The sequence below is a fragment of the Aquarana catesbeiana genome, linkage group LG05, assembly GCF_042186555.1.
Source record: "Aquarana catesbeiana isolate 2022-GZ linkage group LG05, ASM4218655v1, whole genome shotgun sequence".
NCBI lineage: Eukaryota > Metazoa > Chordata > Amphibia > Anura > Ranidae > Aquarana > Aquarana catesbeiana.
This window is the reverse complement of record NC_133328.1, coordinates 412,556,741-412,582,104: the sequence shown is the minus strand read 5'-3', so window position 1 is coordinate 412,582,104 and position 25,364 is coordinate 412,556,741. Positions and strand designations below refer to the sequence as shown.

At 42.9% G+C, this 25,364-nt stretch overlaps 1 protein-coding gene across 3 annotated transcripts in view; it reads left to right on the top strand.

Annotated features, from left to right (window-relative positions):
- LOC141144989 (cytidine monophosphate-N-acetylneuraminic acid hydroxylase-like) overlaps window positions 1-25,364 on the top strand; it is a 489,338-nt gene that overhangs the window by 114,373 nt on the left and 349,601 nt on the right. For all 3 annotated transcript variants that reach the window (XM_073631175.1, XM_073631172.1, XM_073631174.1), the window contains exon 2: window positions 23,972-24,175. In XM_073631175.1, the coding sequence (XP_073487276.1) occupies window positions 23,973-24,175 (203 nt within the window). In that variant the 5' untranslated portion in view covers window position 23,972. The remainder of the gene's footprint in view (window positions 1-23,971; window positions 24,176-25,364) is intronic.

Sequence of the window (25,364 nt, the reverse complement as noted above, 5' to 3'; positions counted from 1 at the left end):
GAATTTTTGTATGCGATCTTGTGAGATATAGATCAATTCTTCCATCTCCTCAATTTTAGCAATCTTTGTCAACCATTCTCTGATTGTCGGGGGGCTGGTTGAGCGCCATTTGACAGGAATGCATAATCTGGCTGCGTTTACCATATGCATGGCCAGTGATCTATGGTAAGATCTTTTAGGTAGGGTTGTATGATGGAGGAGATATTGTGCTGGAGCGAAGTCCAGGGTGTAAGTAGTGACTCTTTGTATTATGTCGTGAACCTCCCTCCAAAAAACCTGAAGGATCGGACATTCCCACCATATGTGGATCATAGAGCCTACGTCACCATTACACCTCCAGCATGTATTTGGGATCGAGGGCGAGAATTTATGTATGCGAGATGGTGTTCTGTACCATTTGGTAAGTATTTTGTACCCATTCTCTTGGATAGCAACATTTAGTGAGCCTTTGTGGGTATGAATATATATGGTCTCCCAGTCTTCCTCAGTGAGGTCTAAGTGTAGGTCTTTGTGCCAGGATAAGTGAAGGGATTCAGTTTGAGAGTGGTGTGGTGTTTCTTGGAGGAGAGAATAGATGGTGGATATTAGGTGTCTTTGAGACGTGTTCTGGGTGCATAATGTTTCAAGTGGGGTTAGTTTTCTCGTCCATGTGTTATTGGAGGTAGTAGAAGAGAGAAAGTGTGTCAGCTGTCTATATGTCCAAAAAGGAAAGTTTCTTGTGAGGGATAAGGATTTGAGGTTTTCATATGTTCGTAGCCGGTCTGCGTGGAAGAAATGGTGAGCTTGGACTTCTTCATGTGGCCATTCTTGTTTTAAGAATGTGTTTGACAGCCCCGGGGGGAAATCTGGATTTCCCCTCAGGGAGGTCAAAGGCCCTGGTCGTGAAGATAATTGAGAGGTTGTCATGGCAGAGTTGAGGGCGAGCAGTGACGGGTAAATGAGAGGGTGTTTCTTGATTGGTTGTGTCCAGTGTTTGGATGAAATCCAGGGGAGGTAGTGTAAATGGCCAGTTACAAAGGAATTTTCCAGGGTCACCCAGGGTTTCCCTGATCTGGTAGTACACCAGTCCACTACTCTGGTTAAGTGGCAGGCTAAGTAATATTTGTAGAGATCTGGAAGTGCAATCCCACCTTTGGTCTTGCTAGAGGTCAGACGAGAGTATTTGATTCTTGGAGGGCTGCTCCTCCAGATAAAGGTCGTACATGCCTTTTTGTATGAATGAAAAAATGCAGGGGGTAAATGTATTGGGATGGTCTGCATTAAATATAGGAGGCGAGGGAGGACAATCATTTTAATCAAGGCCGAGCGTCCGAACCATGAAACGTTGAGCGTGGCCCACTCTTTTAGATCCGTCTGAATTTTCGAGAGAGCAGGGAGGAAATTCTGGTCATATAGGTCTGTAAGTTGTTTGGTAATTTGGATGCCTAGGTAAGTAATGGCGGTGTTTTTCCACTGAAAGGGAAAGGAGTCTTGGCAGTGAGTGACCACCTGTGGGGGAAGGGATATGTTCAGAGCGTGTGATTTAGGGTAATTTATCTTAAGATTCGATAAGACCCCAAAGTGGTTGATGTCTTTCAATAAGTTGGGTAGGGTGATGTGAGGTGATTGGAGTGTTAGCAGGATATCGTCTGCGAAAGCTGCTACCTTAAATTCCCTCCGATTTATAGTTATTCCCTGGATGTCCGTGTTCGCACGTAGTCTATTTAGGAGGGGCTCCAAAGATAATACAAAAATAAGAGGGGACAAAGGACACCCCTGACGGGTACCATTGGTTATTGGGAAGGCGTTTGACAGGAGGCCGTTTGCTTTTACTTTTGCCGAGGGATTGTCGTATAGAGCGGTGATGTAGTTATACATGCGGGGTGGTAGACCAATGCCCTCCAGCACTGCGCGCATATAATCCCAAGCCACCCTGTCAAACGCCTTCTCGGCATCGAGAGATAGTAGGAATCCCTCCGTTCCCGAGGAGGAAAGCCAGTGGTGTATGTTTAAGGTGCGGATGGTGTTCTCTCTGGCCTCCCGTCCCGGGACAAAACCCACCTGGTCTGCTGAGATCAGGCCAGGAATCAGGGGTAATAGTCTATTTGCTAGAATTTTTGCATACAGTTTGATATCCACATTGAGTAATGAGATGGGTCTGTAATTGGCCGCCAGGGATGGATCCTTATCTGCTTTTGGTATGACTGCTATATGGGCTTCAAGCATATTGCCTGGTGAGGTGGAAGGGGCCGCTAGGGAATTGAAGGCCTTGAGCATTTGCGGTGAGAGCGTTTCTAGGAAGCTTTTGTAGTAAATTAGTGGTAGACCGTCTGGGCCTGGGCTCTTGCCTACTTTCATTTGTTTTATTGCCAAACCCAACTCCTCTATGGTCATGTGTCCTTCTAAATTAGCGGCTTGTTGTGGGGTTATCGGTTTAGGGCAGTATTGGGTTAGAAAGTCATGTATTTGAGATTGGCGAGGAGAGGTGTTGGATGAGTCTGTATTATGGGATGGCAGATTATATAGTTTAGAGTAAAAGCTTTCGAAATGGGCCGCAATGTCCTCATTTTTAGAAATCACCGCACCCCCGTCGGTGCGAAGGTGGTGAATTATGGAAGAAGTCTTGGCCGCTTGTATAGTGCGGGCAAGCAATCTTCCGCTTTTGTTGCCGTGTTCGTAGAAAACTTTTTGTCTGAGTACATATTGACGCCTCGTGCGTTTTCCTAGTTCCTCCATTAGATTGGTCCTAGCATAAAGGAGGTCCTGTAGTGTGGATTGGGATGTGGATTGCTTGTGTGTTTTTTCGAGTCTATTAATAGTTTCGATGAGGGATGCAATATGGGCTTGTCTGATTTTCTTCTCTTTTGTTGCCAGGGCTATGAGTTTCCCCCTTATGACACATTTATGGGCTTCCCAGATCGTGACCGGGGTTGTCTCTGGGGAGGAATTTTCTTGAAAGTACTGTTGAAGTCGGGTGTTTATTTGTCTTATTACGTCAGGGTCTTTAAGGAGGGATGGATTAAGTCTCCATGTTTTGGTTCTAGTGTTGTAGTCCGGGAATGTTAGAGTGATCGTGATGGGGTGATGGTCTGATAGGAACATAGGTTCTATTGTGGCGTGGGAGAGGTGAGTTAAGTCTGTTTGGGATAGAAATATATAGTCAATTCTCGAGTATTTTTGGTGTGGGGAGGAGAAGAATGTATAATCTTTGTCCGTCGGGTGTATGGTACGCCAGGAATCATGGAGTGTCAAGTTCTGTAATTGGAGTTTAATTTGTCGCAATGCCCGATAGGGGAGCGCAGAGGTTCCCGTGGAGGAATCTAGGTTTGGATTTAGTGGGACATTGAAATCGCCACCAAGAAGTAATATACCCTCTTGAAATGTGGATAGAAGGTCACTGATTTGTCTGAAGAAAGTTATTTGGTGCTCATTTGGGCAGTACACATTAGCAATTGTGATTGGTTTTAATGCGTAAGTGCCTTTGATAAAAATGTATCTACCCTCTTGGTCAATCAGGGAGTCTTTCAATTGAAAGTCAGCGTGTTTGGAAATAAGGATAGAAACTCCTTTTGTTTTTGAGGTTGGGTTCGTGGAGTGGAGTGCATGTTTATATACATGGTTCGACAGTTTGGGGATATGTTTTGCGCAGAAATGTGTTTCCTGTAGTAGGAGGAAGTGGGCTTTGTGTTTTGTCAGTTCTGATAATACTTGTGTCCTTTTTTCCGGGATATTTAAACCTTTTACATTTAGTGATAGGCATTTGAGAGAGAGTTGTTGTGTAGAGATTGCAGCTCTCTTCGACATTGTGGGTGTTTATAAATTCAAAGGGTACTAAGTTGAGCTAGCTAGTGTCGTGTCTTGCGCACGTGTTGTAAGGTGGAACAATGAGTAAATGAGGGCCGGAGGGGGGGAAGGAGGGGCGGCCCCCGTCCCGTAGAGAAGATGGAAGGTAGAGAAAGTGCAGAATGGACAGGAGGGGTTAGACCCAATAGAGATAATGGGGCAAAAAGGAAGTGGGAGGGTAGGAGGTAGAAGGAGCGGGAGGGGGAGGGGGAAGGGGGTAGGAGAAGAGGCAAAGGAAAGTCAAATTAGGTAAACTTAAAGTCTGGGGGGTAAGGGGACGTACCTCAAAATTAGAATGGGTACGCGAATAGGGTGTACCGGAGGTGGGCGTAGGTTTGCCTATCCACCTATGGGGTAGATGGCCGGGTTAGTAGCTCTAGTCCGTACAGACAGCTGTGTGGGGTAAGCGAACTGTGGTAGGAATGAGTGCTGCAGCACTATGGAGGACGAAACCTGCTGAATGATAGTGGTTGGGGGCTTGTGGACTTATGCATTAGACTACAGTATAGGAGTCTATGTATGGGTGATCAGGGACCATAAGACTGTTGGTTCAGTCCTGTGATTAGTATAAGTTGTGGTACCTTATGTGATGCTTCTGGTAATAATAATAGTATCCCAGGATCCCTAAGGTTAACAACAAAGAAAGAAAAAATTCCCCTCTCAAAGCATAGTAAACATGTAGAAAATAAACAAGAATAACCGCCTATGATAGCCTGACCTCTTGGGGGGCTCAATCATTAGGAAAGGGAGAGTAAACTGCTATTCATAAACTTCTGTGTCGTATTGTAGTTAGGTTTGTTCAGTGTTCCTTTACATTATGAATTTCCTGCTCCCCTTATCAAGGGGGCATACCTGCTAGTGTGGGAGCCTGGATCTCCACGCCAAGTGTAATTAAAAGCTTAGGTGGTGCAGACCTTAACTCAAAGGGGTGTTCGTATTGGTAAGGGTTTGTTGTCAATGGGATGGATTGGCATCATTTCCTTCTGGTTAGTGGTTCCGTAGGATTTCAGAGTGCTTAATCTAGGTTCATAGGGCCTGGAAGAGGTAGGAAATATCATTGGAAGGGAGAATTAACTGCATGTTCTGGCGAAAATAGGTCTCCCCTACCCCATGTTTAAGCAAGAGTAGGGGGTTTAAGGATCCAGGCTCCCACTGTTTGTCTTACACGCACAGTCTTAACCATTTAAAACAAACAAAATAAGCGTTTTTAACATAACTAAGAAAAGAAATGGAAATACATCCCTTTGCTTTAAGCAAGAGGAAATGGCCTATTCGGGCAGCAAATGATACACCTGAGGCAAGTGTAGACCTGGCATTAGTGTTAGTGCTGCGACTGAAGAAGATAACAGATCGGTCACCTCTGACTGAGGCGTTACTCACAAGTCCAGATGAGGTGGTGAAGTGATTGCCAGGATTATGTATATGCGTCTCTTATCTGAGCGAAGGGTTGACAGTGTTAGTCTTTGAGGAGGCTGGTGTTGCTTCTTCAACTAAACGGAGAGAAGGATAAAAAAAAAAAAAGAAAAAGAGGGGGGAGGGGGGGTGGAAGTATGTTAGAAGGGAGGAAGAGTTAGAGTTACTGTGTAGAAACAATATGGTTAGTACAAATGAAGGCGATGTCTTCTAGTGGTTCAGACGAGGAGTGCCTGCCAGGCCTGGGCTGCGTGCTGGGAGGTCACGGCGGGACTGACGATCTCCAGGTGAGGTAGGGTCCAGTCTGCGTCGTCTGGATCGTTGTCTTTGGGCTTTGGGAGATGACTCGCATGAGACTGGCTTCCATGGATCCACAGGGAAGTAGAAAGCATGCCACTCAGGTATGTCCATCTGAGGAATGTCCATTTGTTCGCAGAAGGCGGGTAGATCTTCCGGGGTTCTAAGAAAGGCAGTGCGACCCCTAGTGGATGCTGACAGGCAGAACGGGAATTTCCATCTATACTGGATGTTATGCGAGCGAAGTACTTCCAGCAGGGGGCGCAGGGTACGTCTGTTTTGTAGAGTGATTTGAGATAGGTCCTGAAACAATTTTACTTCAGTACCTTTGAGTAATATGCGGCCTCTATCTCTTGCTTTTTTAAGAATCTCCTCTTTCAAGGGGAAGTTGACAATACAGCAGATGATGTCCCTGGGTGGTTCATTGTCGCGGGGAGGGGGTCTTAATGCGCGGTGTATGCGTTCCATCTCTACGGGGGAGTCTGCTGGTCGGCCCAATAAATCATTAAAGATGGAACATACTGTGTGTTGTAGTGCGGCCTGGTCAATTCCCTCCGGGACCCCCCTCACTCTCACGTTGTGCCTGCGTCCCCTATTGTCCAGGTCCTCCACTTGTCTGTGGAGCTCAAACAAGTGTGGCAGCTGTGCATCATACGTTTTCTGTACTTGCCTGATAGCGGTCGCCTGTGTACGCGTATTCTCCTCCACTGTTGCGATTCGATCGTTCATTGAGTGAATGTCCGCCTTGAGATCTGAAATCGCCGACATCATGGTATGTTTGATGTCTAGGGCCACCCTCTGGAGGTCTCTTTGTAGGTCAAGTAGGCTTGGCAGCGGAGCTCCAGGGTCGTCTTTGTCCATAGTCGGGTCCGTGCTGCTTCTAATTGAGTCCGGGGATGAGGCCTGTGTAGCGTGTGAGGCCCGTGCGGCCTGTGATGCCTCGAGGTGCGCCGTTTGTCTGGTCCGGAAAATCTCTGGGATGTTTCCGCTGATCTGCGTGCCTGGCTCTTTTTGTGCACGGGGTGTTGAGGTACTTCTGTTGGGCTTTCCCATCATGGGTGAGCGAATTTAGAGCCCCAAATAAGGCGTTTGTCGTCCTCCAAGTGCGGGAGCTTCTTGTTTAAGCAGCCATCTCGTTTCCCGTCCAGGCCACGCCCCGATACAATTTTTAATGGGGTAGCCATATCCTAAAATATCCGCCAAGACCTCTATACCGTGTCCAAGATACCATACCCAGGACACCTCTGCCTCCGGTTACTCTCTACAGCTGACCCTAGGAACTCAAGAACAAATAAAGCATATAAAAACACCAAAAACAACAACAAAAAAAGAAAAAGAAAACACCAACACCATACCTAAATACTCCACCTTGGAGTATGTCAACTTATCGGGAGAGGGGTCCGTGCAGGTGTACACACCTTGTGCCCAGACCTCTCCCCCCCTTGCTAATAGCAGATTAACTAGTCCCTTAAATCGGGACCAACCTATTGACCAAAAAATGATCCCCATGTACTAAAATACTAACTACCTCCCTCTTCCTTGGGCATTTTTATCCTTTATTCCCCTCCTTCTAACTTTATCCAATCGTACCCTCCATAGGCCCACCCTCTAGAGAAAAAAGAAAAAGAAAACAAAACAAAGGGGTGGCAACCCCTGACCCCTTCGCATAAACATATACCTTTTACATTTACATTTTACATTTTGCTTACAGCTAAACATACAGCCCCCATGTCCCCCATGTTCTCAGTTCAGGTAGATGTCAAGTAGGCTCTGTGGGGATCTGTCTATTGTTTCGGAAATGTTTATACCTCACTTAAAGGATTAAAGATACAAATATAAGTGATTAAACCTTTGTCTATATAAAAATAAAAATGAACGATAACAGGGCAAAAAGATAAACCATTTCCTTTATTTACACAGAAAAGAAAGTTAGAATAATTAGAATTTATCATATATCTCAAGTGATGCCACAAGTATAGTGTTGCTTTAGGCTGCAAAGATAATCTAGGCCAAACTCAGAAATGGTTACAATGGACATACACAGGCTATACAATATTCTAAGGCAATTCCTAGGATACAAAAAGGTTAGAAAGAAACAAAAAGAGAGATACCAGTATACATTACTCAGACAGCATATCCCCTAGATGGTCTCGGGTTGGACAGAGAGAGAGCCTGAACTTTTAACTCTCTCCCTCTTGTATATGCATTCTCCACCAATCAACAGATGCCCCACATTGATTGGTTCAGAGTTGCCTCAAAGTCTGGTTGGCTACATTTGAAGCCTAATTGATCATTGGCTTATAGTTGCCTCCAATCCTGATTGGTCACATCTGAAGCTGTCCAGAAGTTCATGCTAAGATTTTAAGAGGTCCAGTGCCATTCTGTCTGAGAACCTGATTACTTGTTTAACTATCTCTTGATTTCTAACCGTCAGCCCTCTGTGATATAATATATATTAGCAGTTCAAGGACTCGAGAGACGCAATGTCTGCCCTGGCTCTCTCTACGAACAATAGGGTAACTTAGTTACTATGCGGATAGCAGACCAACACAAAAGGTGTGTTTGAGATACCAAAACAGTAAATAGGCCCCCCTTCGAGTACACATGTTCCTATAAAAAATACACCTATATACACCCATAAATATATATTACATATATATATATATCTATATACACATACACATCATACGAAATGGGGCATGGTAATCTAATTAGAAAGTCCACATGATGGTACGCTTAAATCTCATTGATATAAATATGGAATTCAATATCTCCATCACACTATGCCTTCCTGAGCAGTTTCTACGATGACCTTTTACAGGGACTTCTTGCCATCGCTCAGGCCGTTGTAGAGAAGATCCTAAATTACTTATTCTCCAATCTGTAAAATCCACCAAGGGAAGGTCCAAAATTTCCATGAACGACTCTAGGTCATTTTAAGTGTGAAGGGTTGCTGTTTTACCATTCCTAGAGGCCGTCAGACTAAATGGAAACCCCCACCGGTAGTTAACCTCTGCTGAGCGTAGGGCTTCTAACAAGTGTCAGATTAATCGGCATTGATAAAGAGTCTGGCGAGATATGTCTGGGTACAGAGCTAAAGTTTATACAATCAAAAACAATTTCAGGCTTACCATGGGCCATCTTCATAATGCTCTCTTTCACTGCATATTTATACACTCTACAAAAAACGTCTCTTGGTTTCTCCACCTTCTGAGCATTATAAGATGGGATCCGGTGGGCCTGATCTACCGCTATAATTTCTGGTGCAAAGTCCCCCATAATCTGGCAGAATATTTTTTGAGCTGTTAGGACCAGTTCAGGCGTCTGAATTGTTTTGGGTAATCCCTTTATGCGGATGTTCTGTCGTCTGTCCCTATTTTCATAGTCGTTCAACTGATCTATAAGAATTTAGTACATCTTCATGATTTTTAATGGTGTCTTGAACATCCGCCACTGCGTATACCATAACCTCATGGCCATTCTCCAAATTTTCTACCCTGTGTCCCAGTGCCCACGTATCATCCTCCCTTAAGCCCTCCACCGCTTGCAGGCATGACTGTTCCATGGCACTTATTAGTTGTTGAATGTCCATTTTAGTGGGAAGGGCCCTCAACAATTCCCTGATGTCCATCTCTGTATCCTCCGTATGCCCATTTAGTCCCGGGGGCCGCCTATCCCCACCTGTTGGATTAGGGCTAATTGCCTCTGGGGTCTGGCTTTCTCCCTGCAAGTCAGAGCCAGGGCTAATGCCGGACATTGTTTGTTTAACTTGCATGGACGAATGGCCCCAATCTGGAGCTAGGGCACCTCTACCTGTTACGAACATGGCCTCTGCACAGGATGGAGCCTCTAATGTCCCACCGTCTGCCTCCGAGTGCCACGGATTGCCATGTTTCTGTACCCGTGGGTCTTGTCTGTTTGTGGGTATTATGTCTCTATGCCCTTAATGGCCATGGTCCACTCCTGGGGTTTACCTGTTATGCATTAAGTGACCCTGCTCAGGGACCCCTATGTCCTCTCCCGTCCTAAATGGGCCCCGTCCGGGTCCTGGAGTACCCTGTTCAGGGCTTTCCTCCCCCATCCTGCTGTCGGAGATCCCCTACCATACTCCATAAGACCTTGTCCTGCTGCCTGGATGCCATGGCTCAGTGTTGAGGGCCCACGCTCCGTTCGGTCCATCCTGCCATTGATGTTTACAGCACCGCGTTTTCTTTTTTCCTGTCTCCCTGTTTGTCACCCTGGCCCTGGGGACAGGTAGGCTCAGATTCCTTCCACCAAGCTCCGACCTCCTCCAGCTGGCTGTAGCACGGCCTGTCTACGCGTCGTCATGATCAGCTGATCACCTGCTCTGTTCATGGTCTCTGCCTGGGATTCTTGGGAGGGCGAAGCGCTCACTCAGACATATCCGCTCATCACGCTCCACCCAGAAGTACACTGGGGGGGACTTGACAGCACAGTGGGGTGGAGAGCATGGGGGCAGCCAGGGAGCACAGGGGCACTAACTTTCTCTCCGGTTGGTCGGCTAGGCTGTAGCAAGCGATGGGATCTATTGGAGCTCCTCCTTCCCCTTCACAGTCATGGGGCAGCTGGGTAGTTTCTGACTGCTGACACGATTAGTCGGCCTGCCGCGGAGAGGCCAGGTGAGTGGCACGGGCTGAAGGAGCAGCACAGCTGCTTTAGGGCCCTACATGGATATGCGGCCCGCCTCATCCCTTTAAACCCGAACACATAGTAATTACACAGGTTCTGTGTCTAATTAGGTGGTAATTAAACTCACTTGCTGCCTTATGTGCATTAAATTAGCCTCAGAACCTGTGTAATTCATATGTGTTCGGGTTTAAAGGAATGAGGTGGCAACCCTAGGCCCGCGCAGTGTTCCTATGTCTGCCCGCACGCCTTGTACAGATGGCACCTGAAGCCGGTCGGTCAGTTCGCCCCGGCCCACAAAGTCCCAGGCAGGGGGAGGCGAAGCCGCCGGAGCTGACATTAGTGATTGAACACAGGCAAACTAGGTGGCCGCAAAACGACAGCCTAATTTGCCTAATTAAAGAGCCACCTCTGGAAAAGGCAAAGTGGAGCACTGGAGAGGAGCTTGGCTGTGGAAAAGTGGATCGAAACTGGACTCCGTCCCCGGGATTTTGTGGGGGGGAATGCAGCATGCTATTCCATGGAGTTGTACAGGCCCCCTGGAGCTAGGGGCGGGGTCGCCATTGTGACCCCTGTGAACCCTTATGCTACGCCCTTGGTAGGAGCATTCAAAGATGCCTGTGCAAAGACCCAGCCCTCGGGGCAGAGGAAAGGTCATCATAGAGCAAACAGTAGGCCAATCAGCTATAGAAGGAGCCAACAAAGGGAAGGTGAAGGGGGAAAATTGAGACTTTACGATACCAAGACCATATGGAAAGAAACATGTAAAGTTTTACTAAAAATACAACTTTTTATTAAGTCAACATTAAAATAGTAGTGTAGTGCAGCAAAAAATAATTACATACAGAATTAAAAAGCTCAAGCTCTATACAGTACAGATTATGGTTGAAGCACACATGAGGATAATAATTACAGATGCACAATCACCAGAGGACTGACACATTTCAACTATTTAAGTCTTCCTCAGGAGGATGGCATCCATTGATAAACTCAAGAATCTCTGAAATACATATACTGTATATGACAGTATAACAATCAAGATTATATTATAGTGTCAAAGTGTTATCAACACCCACATACATAGTATGGCTTATATACCAAACTTACATTTAAAATACAGTAGACAAAAAAACATGCTAGATGTTTGCAGGAAAGGGGCGGCAGCACCACATATTGTTCCACATGTCCAAAAAAAAGCAGAAGGGGTAACAGAAAGGATGGTAACAAATGTGCATATTTATGAAAAAAGTGTCAAATAAATCTATGTAAAAATATATGTAACAAAGAATAATAGAAAAATACAAGATATAAAATAATACCTAGGGCATGTATCCTGTCTCCCAGACCACTGAATCTGATGGGGACCCCAAGATGACTGGCTCTTTCAAATCTGTACTGTATAGAGCTTGAGCTTTTTAATTCTGTCTGTAACTATTTTTTGCTGCACTACATTGTCCCTGTTCCTTTCAGTAGTTATTTTAATATTGTCTCAGTAAAATGTTGTATTTTTAGTAAAATATTACATGTTTCTTTCCATATGGACTTGGTATCGTAAAGTCCCAATTTTCCCCCTTCTACTTCCCCTATGTAGGCTCCTTCTATAGTACCATAGGGATTGATACCGATTTACACTGGAGTACAGGAACATATTACTTTTCATCAATCAGCTGATGGTGGGAGCGAAGTCCCTAAGATGATAATATCTTAATGTATTTCAACCATCTGAAAAAATTATATCCTATAGGACATCCGTCGCAATGTCACAAAGTAGCCCATAAGCAAGTATCCATCTAGAGGCTAAGTAAGGCTCGCTGGATTTAATTGTGATGTAGGTTTAGGCCAAAAAAAAGGAGAAGAATAGGTTAAATTAAAAGGGGTGGCTCCCATCCCACCCCAAGTGGTGGATGAGAAGAAGGAGAGAGAGATTAAAGTGTGCAGAGAAACAAGGGAAAGAGATAAAAGGCCAGGCTGGGTTAAAGGGGGAGGGGAAAAAAAGCAGGTTGAACAGAAACAACCAGCGGGTTTGACTAGTCGATCCATAGATAGACTTCTTTAAACTGGACAAATTTTGATCCGTGTATGGCTGTCTTAAAGCACTAGAATCAATGAGTTAGGCCCAGAAAAGTTTTCAATGCAAAGTCATATAAAACAGAAAGCCATTGTGTTTCAGGAGTTTGAGGCGGCCCCCTTTATCGGGATTGGTAAAGAATAAGTTAGTTATATCAGTGTGTTCTGGGCAGACTAAAACAAATATATTCTGGAAGGCAGATTAGAGTGTAGAGATGTTCCAGTAGCTGGTTAGATAGCTACACTGTACTGTCAGAGTGGGGTTCATTTAAAGGCAATTAGGAAATGAAATACATCAATGCATCCTAATAAAACATTTATCATCAATAGATTTTATCATTAATAGTGTGACAGGGCTGTGCCGTGTCATGATGTAATAAGGGTTTGGTGGCACCCAGGTTTCTCACCCATGCAGGCTGACAGACTTGGCGATGTGTCTGTGTCTCTTTAGTGGAAAACAGGTCTTTCAGTTTCTTCCAGGATAAGTAAAAAAATATGTTAAATACAGTGCTGCGCTAAAAAATGGGAAAAAATAGCAGCCAACACACCTATAGACTCAAGGCAAAGAACAATACATAAAAAAGTGTAGCGCTATAAACCCCAAAACGGATTAGAATCAAACAATATGTTGTGTGAAAACAGTATTACCAGTTTAAAATGTATCCTGTAGAATACAAAGTGGAATGAAATGAAGTGCTATAAACTGAAACAGATAATCAAAATACCAAAAACTTATGAAAAATATTAAATATTAATGAAAACATTAAAACATAAAATAAAATAAAAATAAGGAACCACAGAAAGTCCAATGCAATTAACACCATGAAAAGATCTTAGGTAAGAAAAAGTCCACAAATGTTGATTGTAGAAAAAAAGTGAAGGAAAAAACCACCACCAGGAGTCTATGGAAGTTTACTAGAAACAAGAAAACTTCCCAAATTTTACAATAGAAGGGATCAACTGGATCAGGTAGGTAAGTAAAACTGTAGAAAAACCTCACGTGAACAGAAAATCTAGTGATGGTGCAGAAGCCGTCACCGAAGGCATCAAGAGGCTTACCAGAACTTAATGACTTGAAAAGACATACGTCATACAAGTCAAAAAGGCTTAATGACCAACTGGTCTGGATAATTTGTCTCTTCAGATGTCTTCAATAAGTAACAGAAAGGAAATAGCGATACGACTTCCACAATATGCATATAAAATCCAATGAAAGCCATACGAATTTTCATATGCCATGCAAGAAATAAAAGAAACTCACATAGCGTGATAACGTTTAACACTGGTTTATTAAAATAATGTAAATAAACTCACATATTAGAAGATCATAAAAAGCTTGAATATCAAGTAGCGGTAATCGCGAGGGATCCACCTGACATGTTTCAGCTAAGGAGCCGTCATCTGGGGTGCAGACCCCCCCCTCACCGCTATATAAGCAAATTATGACCCCCTCTGGAAGTGTCATAAAACCGTAAGTGCAATGAGATGATACTACTTCCGGTTCAGGGAGACCTCTGATTAATCTGACTCCCATATAAATAAAAAATATAAAACTGAAGGGACTCAGAGGGTCCTTAGCACTAAAAAGAGAAATAAATAAACAATATAAATGAATATACAAAGGAATAAGCCTAAGTCATAATTGAGTATGGCGTAACCAAGCCTCGTTTATGCGGAAGTAGTCTGAGGTTACACAAACCAAGTCTCACTTCCGCACAACGCTGCAATGTCACGTCCCGCACAGATAGTGCGGCGTCGCTGCGTTCCAAATGCTAGACCAAGCCTCAGACTGAGGTCGGTCACATGTCACGTAAGACGTTGACACGTCAAACGTGCAGAGAGCGCAACGGGCGGAACCACATGGCATCCGCACAGAGCGTCATGACATCTAATCACAACGGTGTGACGGCGCCAGCTCTAAAGAGATAGTGAACCAAGCCTCACTGTGATCGTAAGGCTTGCAAAAAAGAAAATATGTGCCCAAAGAAAACGCTTTACAATTAAAGTTAAAAATCTTAGAAAAAATGTGCCAATCTAACCCAGCAACTGGATGTGAATACATCCAGAGCTGGAAACAAAAAATGTAAAAATAAAATTAAAGAATAAAACTATGATTATATAATGGGGTCACAAATAAGGGTCCCAAAAATAGCTAAATGACACTGCCAGTAGGAGGCATCAGCAACTGATATAACAATATCATTGACGGATAGTATGAATATTAACAGTAAACGTTAAATATAATAAAATAAAAACAGTAAAAATGTTTATTATTTTTAAATAAATAAAAATATATAATTAAAATGAAATAAAAAATAAAAAAGAAAGAGAGAAAAACAGTACTTATTCTAAGCTTGATTGATAAATGAATTGATGTCCCACTCCACGTTAATCCCCTGTGGATAATGGGACTGCAATTCATATATCCAGTATGTCTCTAAATGGAAGACCCCCCTTAAAGTCGACCCCCCCCCCCCGCCATGGGGCAACATATCTATCAATGATAAGAAACTGTGTGCCCATAGGGTTTCGGTCATGAAATTCCCTATAATGCCGAGGGACAGTGTGTTTAGTGCTGCCTGCCTTAATAAGATTTATGTGTTCAGAGACTCGCGTCGAGAAAGATCTAATGGTCCAGCCCACGTATTGTTTGCCACACGGGCAGGTCAGTAGAAACACTACTCCTGTAGTGGCACAGGTGCAGAATTGTTTAATCTTGTATGTGCGGCCAGTTACAGTGGAAAGGAAGCTATGACTAGCTCTCCTGCCGCAAGTATTAAACAGGCAAGCCAAACATTTTCTACATGGATGGAATCCAATCCAATCATGGAAAAAAGATGGTTTATTTGGAGGATTGATAACATTGGGTGCCAGTTTATTCCAGAGTGATGGAACACCTCTGAAAACCACCTTAGGAGTTTTGGGTAGCAGAGGGCCCAAGACCTTATCCGTCTTCAAAACATCCCAATGGTGTTCAAAGATTTTCTTAATTTGTCTATGCTGAATAGAGAAAGATGTTAAAAAAGACCACTTGAAGTCATTATTTTCCTGCTGAGGTTTGTCCTCCAACAATAACGAGCGGTCAATAGCACAGGTATCACCAATCTCCCTATCTATATCAGAAGGGTTGTAACCCTTTTCGAGAAATCTTTCTCTTAGGATGTTGGCCTGAACCTTGAAGGTGTCAAGATCAGTGCAATTCCTGCGCAACCGCAGGAATTGGCTCTTAGGGACTGATCTAATCCATGATCTCTGGTGGCAACTGTCGGTTGGTATGTACCTGTTCCTATCAGTGGATTTGAAATAGGTACTAAATATAAATTTCTGTTCAGTTCTCTCAATGACTAAATCCAAGAAGTGGATTGAAGTTCTACTTGCTTCAAAAGACAGGGTAATACCCCTATCGTTGTCATTAAGGGCCCGGAAGAAATCTTCCAAACCCTCGTGGGTGCCAGTCCACAGGAGGAGGATGTCGTCTATGTACCGGGCCCGCAGCAGGAGATGTGGGTTATCCATGGCATAGACAACATCCTCCTCCCATTTGGCCATGAACAGATTTGCCAGGCTGGGAGCAAACTTTGCGCCCATTGACACACCTTTATGCTGTCGATAAAACCTCCCATCGAACCAGAAATAGTTGTGTTGTGTGGCAAACTCAATCAAATCAACAATGAAACCAACCTGGGGCGAAGCAAGTGAGGCATCTCTATTAAGAAAACACTGCACCGCATCCACACCTTTATGATGTGGAATGCAGGTGTAAAGGGATGCCACATCAGCAGTGGCCATAATTAGGTCACCTGAATAGGAAACATTCGATAATAGTCTTATCACATCCTTAGTGTCTTTCAAGTAGGATGGCATATTTTGCACTAATGGCTGTAAGAAAAAATCTATATATTTCCCTATTTTAGAGGTGACAGAATCAATCCCGCTAATTATAGGCCGACCTGGAGGATGTAGGGGGTCCTTATGGACCTTGGGCAAGTAATAAATCACGGGGATACGTGGGGCGAGGGGAACAAGAAATGATCTCTCTTTCTTATTTAAAATACAAGTATCAAAACCCTTGGATTTTTGTAATTCCTTTTTATATTTATAAGTGGCATTACTAGGTAATTCCATATAGGTTTCGTGATCTCCCAGAATGTGGTACATTTCTTCCATGTAATCTGATTTGTTTAACAAAACTATGCCACCGCCTTTATCGGCGGGGTGGATAACCAGGTTTTTGTTATCAAATAGAGATTTTAAACCCGTTGAGGGTAAAGGGTTGTAAAATTTACGTTTAGGTGGAATTTTGGCCAGGTCCTTTAACACTAAATCCCTAAACGTATTAATAGTTGGTGGGAGTTGTGGGACTGAAAAGAGAGGGGTTAGATAGACCTGAGTGGACCATTCCGGACGTTGCCGCCCTGGCCACGTTTCTAGTTGGATTTGAAATAATATACCTTTGAACATTAATCTTTCTAATGAACCTTTGTATGTCAATAAACGTGTCGAACTTATTAAGCTTACACGGGGGGGTGAATTTTAGGCCTTTATTCAAAATGACTTTTTCTTCCTGAGTGAGGATCGTATTACTCAGGTTGAACACCCCCTGACACGTTAAGTTCGCTTTCTTTTTTTGTCTCTGGATCCTCCTCCCTCCTCGGGACCCTCTCTTGTTTCTGGACCTCTTTTTTTGCCTTGGGGGTCCTCGTGAAAACCCCGAGTGGCCCGGAAGCCAGAGTTAGGTTGAGAATGTCTGTAGGGAGATGGGTCATACCCAGCATTGGGAAATGGATAGACATTCTCATTATATTGATCACGTAGAGGGGAATACCTGTTATACGTAGATATCGGAGGATGTCTGTAGTAGTGTGGGTTAGAGTGGTAAGAATAATGGGGGGGAGTCCTGGTGACGTACCGGGGAACCCCGATAATAGGAATTCTCCTGATCATAATGCTGATATTCATCATAATTACGGTAATTGCCCCTACTTCCACCTTTACCTCAACTTTTAGAATAATGACCCTTCCCCCTTTGATGGTTTTTGGGGGTATGTATACTTGGAAGTCGACCCCTATGTGAAAGGGGACCTCCTCCGTGGGACTGTCCTTTATCCATAGAAGGTTTTGGACGTACAGAAAGATCTGTGGGGGGAACCAAATTACTCTGATTCTGAGCATTAGTTTCCATTGCTGGATCCAAGACAGGCCTGGTGGTAGATTTCTGCCATCCAAACACTCTGCCTGCCTTGTAATCTCCTATGTCACGGGAGTATTTTTTATGTTTCTTAGTTTTTTGATCCTTGTCCTCCTTTACAAGATGTGCTTGCAAATTTGAGGACAAAGCATTATATTGAACCGAATTCTTATAGACTAGTAGCTTGTCCTTCAATTCCTTAATCTCCCGATCTAAAATCGAAAGACGAGTACGTTTCCTGGTGATAAAGAAACCAAGGAATTTGATGCCAGCGTCGTTGAAATATTTAAACCAAGAATCAAGTTCACTTTCACCTTGTTGAGGGTGAACATCCTATCTGAGATACGTGGGATCATACCTTCTGACACGTATTGTTCCAAAAAGGCTAAATCCCATTGAAGGTGAAGTTCAGAGACCATGATGTTCTTCAGCCTCATGAACAACCCACCAATTTCCGTGTCATTAGAAGTAGCTACAAACACACCCTCGGTATTGACTACACTAGATGCGCGATAATCAAAAACATCCATATCAGAGGATGTGGTATGCACTGCAGCCGTACCAGATGTCTACTCAAAATTAGTAAAAAAATATGTTAAATACAGCACTGCACTAAAAAATGGGAAAAAATAGCAGCCAACACACCTATAGACTCAAGGCAAAGAACAATACATAAAAAAGTGTAGCGCTATAAACCCCAAAACGGATTAGAATGAATCAAATAATATGTTGTGTGAAAACAGTATTACCAGCTTAAAATGTATCCTGTAGAATACAAAGTGGAATTAAATGAAGTGCTATAAACTGAAACAGATAATAAAAATACCAAAAATTTATGAAAAATATTAAATATTAATGAAAATATTAAAACATAAAATAAAATAAAAATAAGGAAACACAGAAAGTCCAATGCAATTAACACCATGAAAAGTTCTTAGGTAAAAAAAGTCCACAAATGTTGATTGTAGAAAAAAAGTGAAGGAAAAAAACACCACCAGGAGTCTATGGAGGTTTACTGGAAACAAGAAAACTTCCCAAATTTTACAATAGAAGGGATCAACTGGATCAGGTAGGTAAGTAAAACTGTAGAAAAACCTCATGTGAACAGAAAATCTAGTGATGGTGCAGAAGCCGTCACCGAAGGCATCAAGAGGCTTACCAGAACTTAATGACTTGAAAAGACATACGTCATACAAGTCAAAAAGGCTTAATGACCAACTGGTCTGGATAATTTGTCTCTTCAGATGTCTTTAATAAGTAGCAGAAAGGAAATAGCGATACGACTTCCACACTATCCATATAAAATCCAATGAAAGCCATACGAATTTTCATCTGCCATGCGAGAAATAAAAGAAACTCACATAGCTTGATAACGTTTAACACTGGTTTATTAAAATAATGTAAATAAACTCACATATTAGAAGATCATAAAAAGCTCGAATATCGAGTAGCGGTAATCGTAAGGGATCCACCCGACATGTTTCAGCTAAGGAGCCGTCATCTGGGGTGCAGAACCCCCCCACCTCACCGCTATATAAACAAATTATGACCCCCTCTGGAAGTGTCATAAAACCGGAAGTGCAATGAGATGATACTACTTCCGGTTCGGGGAGACCTCTGATTAATGATCTGACTCCCATATAAATAAAAAAATATAAAACTGAAGGGACTCAGAGGGTCCTTAGCACTTAAAAGAGAAATAAATAAACAATATAAATGACTATCCAAAGGAATAAGCCGTAGTCATAATTGAGTATGGCGTAACCAAGCCTCGTTTATGCGGAAGTAGTCTGAGGTTACACAAACCAAGCCTCACTTCCGCACAACGCTGCAATGTCACGTCCCGCACAGATAGTGCGACGTCGCTGTGTTCCAAATGCTAGACCAAGCCTCAGACTGAGGTCGGTCACATGTCATGTAAGACATTGACACGTCAAACGTGCAGAGAGCGCAACGAGCGGAACCACATCGCATAAATGAGGCTTGGTTACGCCATACTCAATTATGACTATGGCTTATTCCTTTGGATATTCATTTATATTGTTTATTTATTTCTCTTTTTAGTGCTAAGGACTATGGTGTTAATTGCATTGGACTTTCTGTGGTTCCTTATTTTTATTTTATTTTATGTTTTAATATTTTCATTAATATTTAATATTTTTCATAAGTTTTTGGTATTTTGATTATCTGTTTCAGTTTATAGCATTTCATTTCATTCCACTTTGTATTCTACAGGATACATTTTAAGCTGGTAATACTGTTTTCACACAACATATTGTTTGATTTATTCTAATCCATTTTGGGGTTTATAGCGCTACACTTTTTTTATGTATTCTTCCAGGATAAGTAAATCTTGGTATGTATAATACAGCCTGAGTGTTTGTAGAGTATTGGGTGGTATGAAGCCTCCAACCCTTGGGCCACCTTTTGATGGTGACCAGCACCTATTGATTATGCAGGCCTTATGCTATAGTAGTTGTGTAGAGTGCATGGCTCTTCCCTTCCCAGGAGACTCTTTGTGCTGCCAGAGATCAGCAGGTATACGCAGCTACACTGGGAGAGTTTGTGTCTGGTCTCTGACCTGTCTGGCCTGATAGACAGGTGATCTGACCAGACCATTTTTGTTGTGATCTGGTACATAAGATGATGCACCATAAGAGAAGCCTATCTGGCCCCCACCTAACAGCTGTACATTTATCTTCTCAATCAGCACATCACCCACAGTTATTACCTCTTGTATCTCTTGACCTCCCCTCTTAGATTGTAAGCTCTAAGGAGCAGGGCCCTCTGATTCCTACTGTATCAAATTGTATTGTACTTGTACTGTCTACCCTCAAGTTGTAAAGCGCTACGTAAACTGTTGGCGCTATATAAATACTGTATAATAATAATAATAATAATAATCTCCCATAATATAGTCAAAAAGCAATACTCAAATGTCCAAGGGACTTTTTTTTACGTACAGAAAAATAACAAAATTTGCAAAAAACTGACTTTTTATTTTATATTTCAATTATTTTTATTAATTTTCCACAAAAGGTAGAAAGTATAACAGCTGTACATATCAACAGCAAAAACGTACAAAAAAAATAAACAACAGTTAGTACAAATCATTAATTGTTGTGCTCAGTGATGCTATACCTTACATTACACATTAGTATTCAACATAGTGAATATGGTGCACTAATTAGGTTCAGGATATCAAATGTAGATGCGCTTCCATCTGGGACCCATCAAACAAGTGAGAGGGGGAGGAGAAGCCTGAAGTGAAGTAGCACCATTGTCAGGGCCTGGATATGAACCTGGAACCTCTGCTGTGTCTCTTCCTGCTGAGCTATCTGGAATACTAGACAGTTCCCTGGACAATTCCTTTGAATGATCCTGTCTTGAACCCTGAACTCTTTGCTCCTCCCATGAACTTCCAGATTTAGGCCATGTATCTGCACTTCGTGTTTGCCAATTTTTGTGCTCTCTCAGTGAGTATCTTGCTCTTGTCTTCCCTGCTGCCGTCCATATTTTGCTACCACTTGTTATCGACCCTTGGCCAGAGGGACCTGCCTGTGTTCCTATCCTGCTGGTTTCTCTGTGAGCTTCCCACTGCTATAGCAACTGGTCTTCAAACCTGACCCTTTGAACATGACAACCATAATCAAACCTTAAGGTTGTATCCATTAATATGCCCGCTAATAGGCAGGTGCCTACAAGGGGTAATATATCTGCCTGTAAATGCACTTGTTTTCCCCTGGCTGAGCTCATTTACTGTGTTAGTTGAGCCAGCCAGGTGCTAAATGTTACAAAGTTTGTATGTTTCCTGTGTCCTCAGGTTGACCTGAGAGCTAGGGGTAACCAGCCTGTAAGGGTTAATGTCTTTCCTGCCATTTTCAGCTAGGCTACCACCCCCTACAGGTCAACCAACATCTCCACCTCCAAGCCCCTGGAGCTCTAGCTGGGGAAATTCTGCCAACATGTAACTGAATACTCTGCTGGAGGGATTGCCCCGTTCACTCTCCCCCCACACTCCTCTCCCTACTCCTTCCGCCCTTACCTACAATTTCTGCTGCCTGTACAGGAGCAGTGTGGGAAGGAGAAGGAGAAAGGGGCAGTAGTCAAATCCTGCACATTTGGAGGAGAGTGCTACTTTGTATTAAGGACATGTCGAACAGCACTACAGCTTTCTGCTTTGCCGTCAATAGTTCACATAGCTGTGGGGAGGAGGAGGAAAGAGCTGTGTGGGCTGTACTCTCTCCTCGCAGAATCACTGCGCACAGAAGTTAGCACAAAGTAGCGCTCAGACTGGGGCCTCTTTGCGGCACCCCAGTTGAAAAACCCTGTTGTAGGGACTACATTGTTTGTGTCATTGCTTAAGGCAGCCAATCAGCCAGGAGATGGGTGGCTGGCAGGTGTGACAGTTTCTCTGGTAGTGGAGGGGGTTAAGTGTTTGGCAACTCCATTAGTGGCTAGTTCCCAACTCATTGAGACCAGACCTGCAGCACAAAGTGCCTAGGGCCCCAACATGGAGTCACGGAAGAGAGTGTATAGAGAGGCTTCTGGAGAAGAGAGAGAGCATGGTGGTTGAAGAGAGAGAGAGAGTATTTCCTGTATCCCATAGCAACCATGGGATATGTCACTGGGAGGGAGGTGACCTGAACTGCTGGATTGATGGAGCCCAGTACAGACTCAGCAGTACTGGCCTCAAACTGCTGCACACCTAGGAAGTGGTGTCAGCACAGAGAGCAAGGAGTTACAGTGTCACTGCAGCTTGCTTCTAAGCCTGGGAGACCTGCCTTAATGCTGACTATCACATGACAGTAGCTCCCAGCTTGAAGTTTAGGTTCTAGCAAGTGCAGTTCCACTTGTCCCCACACTGGTGCCTAAGCCTCGTCCAAACGAGTGTTAATAAAAGCAGTGTGTGCTAGAGCGCACATGTAAACATCACAATTTTTATAGTATGTAGCCCTACCAAAACACTACTGTTTGAGCACAATATTCCTTAGCATTAAACAGTTCATAGAAAATAAATCATATATGAAAGAAACAGGATAGGAAATATAAGAGTGAGGATAGAACGGAGTATGCCAGAGAGAGACAGGGGGGAAAAGGGGAGAGGGAAGGAGGGTTACGCATCCGGAAGTCCGCTCCTGCCCGACAACCAATCCACCACTATTCAGATGGTGTTTGTAGATAAGAAAGCCAGAGGCTCCAGATCTTTTCAAATCCTGATTGCTTATGTCAGAGCACGCTAACGACTAAGCTAAACTGCTTAAGCATAATCCAGTTGAGTTTGCGTTTCAGCAAGGAAAAGTCAAACATGGGGCTCTTCCAGGCCATAACAATCACTCTCTTGGCTGGTAACAATTTAAAGTGGATCAATGATTAAGTGTGCCTGGGAAAATTTTCAGCTGGCTCATTTAGAAGGGCAACCCAAACATTTTTGGCAATGTTCACCATGGTAACTGAATTTATCAGGCCATGAACTTGTATCCAAAAACACCTAACCTTATGGCAAGTCCACCATACATGTAGAACTGTTCCCACCTGGCCACATGCACAAAGCAGATGATCCAGTATACATTTTCAAAAGTCGCTCCGGAACCAGGTATCATCCAGAACATACTCTATAACCAGTCTCAACCAAGGCCACATTCATACCTTTGCAGATAAGAGGAGCCCAAGTCCTCCAGTCCTCTTCAGCTATAGCATCTACTAAATCTCTTGCCAATTGTTAAGACAATTTGAAGGGTGTACTAATGAGCACCTTATACAGCATTCAGATACCTCTTTTTTGAACCATATCTTGCAAATATCTATTCAGGGGTGAGTTTCTGGAGAGATTCAGACTTTTTATTTTAGGTATCAAATGAATAAAATCTGTCTTTACAAAGATGAAAAATATTTTAAAACAAAAAGACTGATTTGCTGATGTCAATATACTTTGCATAACCAGTTTGTAATTGTAATTACATCTCTTGTTACAAATATGCATATAAGAATTCCTCAAAATCACAGATAAGGTAGAGAATGGAATGCATCATTAATCTATGACGTGTCTATAAGATTGAAATAATGATAATGTTAAAACACATGCTCTTGCCAGAGGGGTAGATGCAGGTGATTTGATAGAGGTGATAGAGGTGGTATGACCAAGCTGATATTTGGTATAATGCTGTTATGTCAAAAACTCCTGCTGTACCTTAGGGCTTTACCAATTGACGCCTAATCCGCCCAATAGATTCATGCTCAGGGTCTGTGTTCTAAGCAGCAGCACTGTGCGTGTGGCCATGTCATTTGAGATGACTGGATTTTCAATGCAAAGCTGAACAACTCACCCATGTAACTGATAGCAGCTTGTATCTTGTATCATTTGCCTGTGAAGCTGATATGCTCTGGTACGCTACAGCACGTCAGATAACAGTTCTAGGACTTTTCATACATTGCCTGTTATGTCATACAATATGAAAGCATCTATTTTAACTGTAAGTTTTAATACAAAAAGAATTTACTACATCTAATCCATAATTATTTTCTATTTTTTTCTAGTATGGAACAAAGAGCCAACACTCTGCTACACATCACAGCCTCAGATGTAGCAAGTTTAAAAGAAGGGGTAAATTTATTGAGAAATAAGGAAAGTGGTAAAAATTTCATTGTATTTAAAAATGAGGATGAGTTACGAGCTTGTAAAAACCTATGTAAACACCAAGGAGGAACCTTCATAAAGGATATTGAGGAACTAGATAGCAGGTAAATACTCTCTCATTCATATTATATTACACAGAAGTTATACGAGCACTGTTGTTTTTTTTTATGGTTTTGTATTTGTTCAGAGGGAAACTTGGTTTTAAAGGGGTTGTAAAGTCTCCAGGTTTTTCACCTTAATGCATTTTATGCATTAAGGTGAAAAACCTTCTGTGCTGCAGCTGCCCTCAGAGCCCCCCCTTTTCTTACCTGGGCCCATCCGTTCTAGCGATGTGCACGAGCCCAGTGACTCCAGCAGCTGTCTCTGTCCACATTGGATAGATTAATAGCAGCTCCTGCTGATGTCAATCAAACCAAGTGACACAGGAGCGGGGGCCGGGGCCAAATCCTGCTGTTTGTGTCAATGGACGCAGTAGCGGGACTTGGGAGCGCGCCCGCACGGGTGCCCCCATGGAAAGTGGCTTACCGTGGGGGCACCAGATGAAGATGAGGAGCCAGAAGCGCAGCCGTGGCACCCCAGAAGAGGAGGATCAGGGCTGCTCTGTGCAAAACCCTTGCACAGAGCAGGTATTAATAACATGTTTGTTATTTAGAAAAAAAAAAAACCTTTACAATCACTTTAAAATTACTTTTTCTGCTTATGCATTTTTACACAGGTTTTACAGGATTTATAATCAGCCAACAGTTTGTGCAGCACTTTGCAAAATAAGGGAAACAGTAAAGTTACAGTACAATTCAGTACATGAGGGTAATGCTTAGTACACACAATCATAAAATCAGAGGACAAAAATCACTTTCGAAGCAATAGTACGATAATCTGATCGTTAATACACAGCTTTCGAGAGACGATCACAACAGTTTATCCAACAATATCTGACGTGACAAGCACGAAATTTTTTCTTGAACGATTTCCGTTTAATCAGTACAATATTCGTCCGGAAAAAATAACAGAAGATCAAGACCATGCATACTCGGAAACGAAAGAATACATTAGCATACAATACAACAGATTCCATCACTTCCCAAGCTGTATTCTGTTGTACAAGTATTTTCATAACTTTAGTAAACTCTATACTTTCGATATGAGACTAGCATGTAATCTCATTGTGTGTATGAGGCATTAAGAGGCATTGCTTGTGAGAACTCACAACCTAATATAAATATTTTTGTTGTAAAAACAAATACATGAAAACATTTTCCTAAGCACTCGGGGCTAGTTTAACCACTTAAAGCG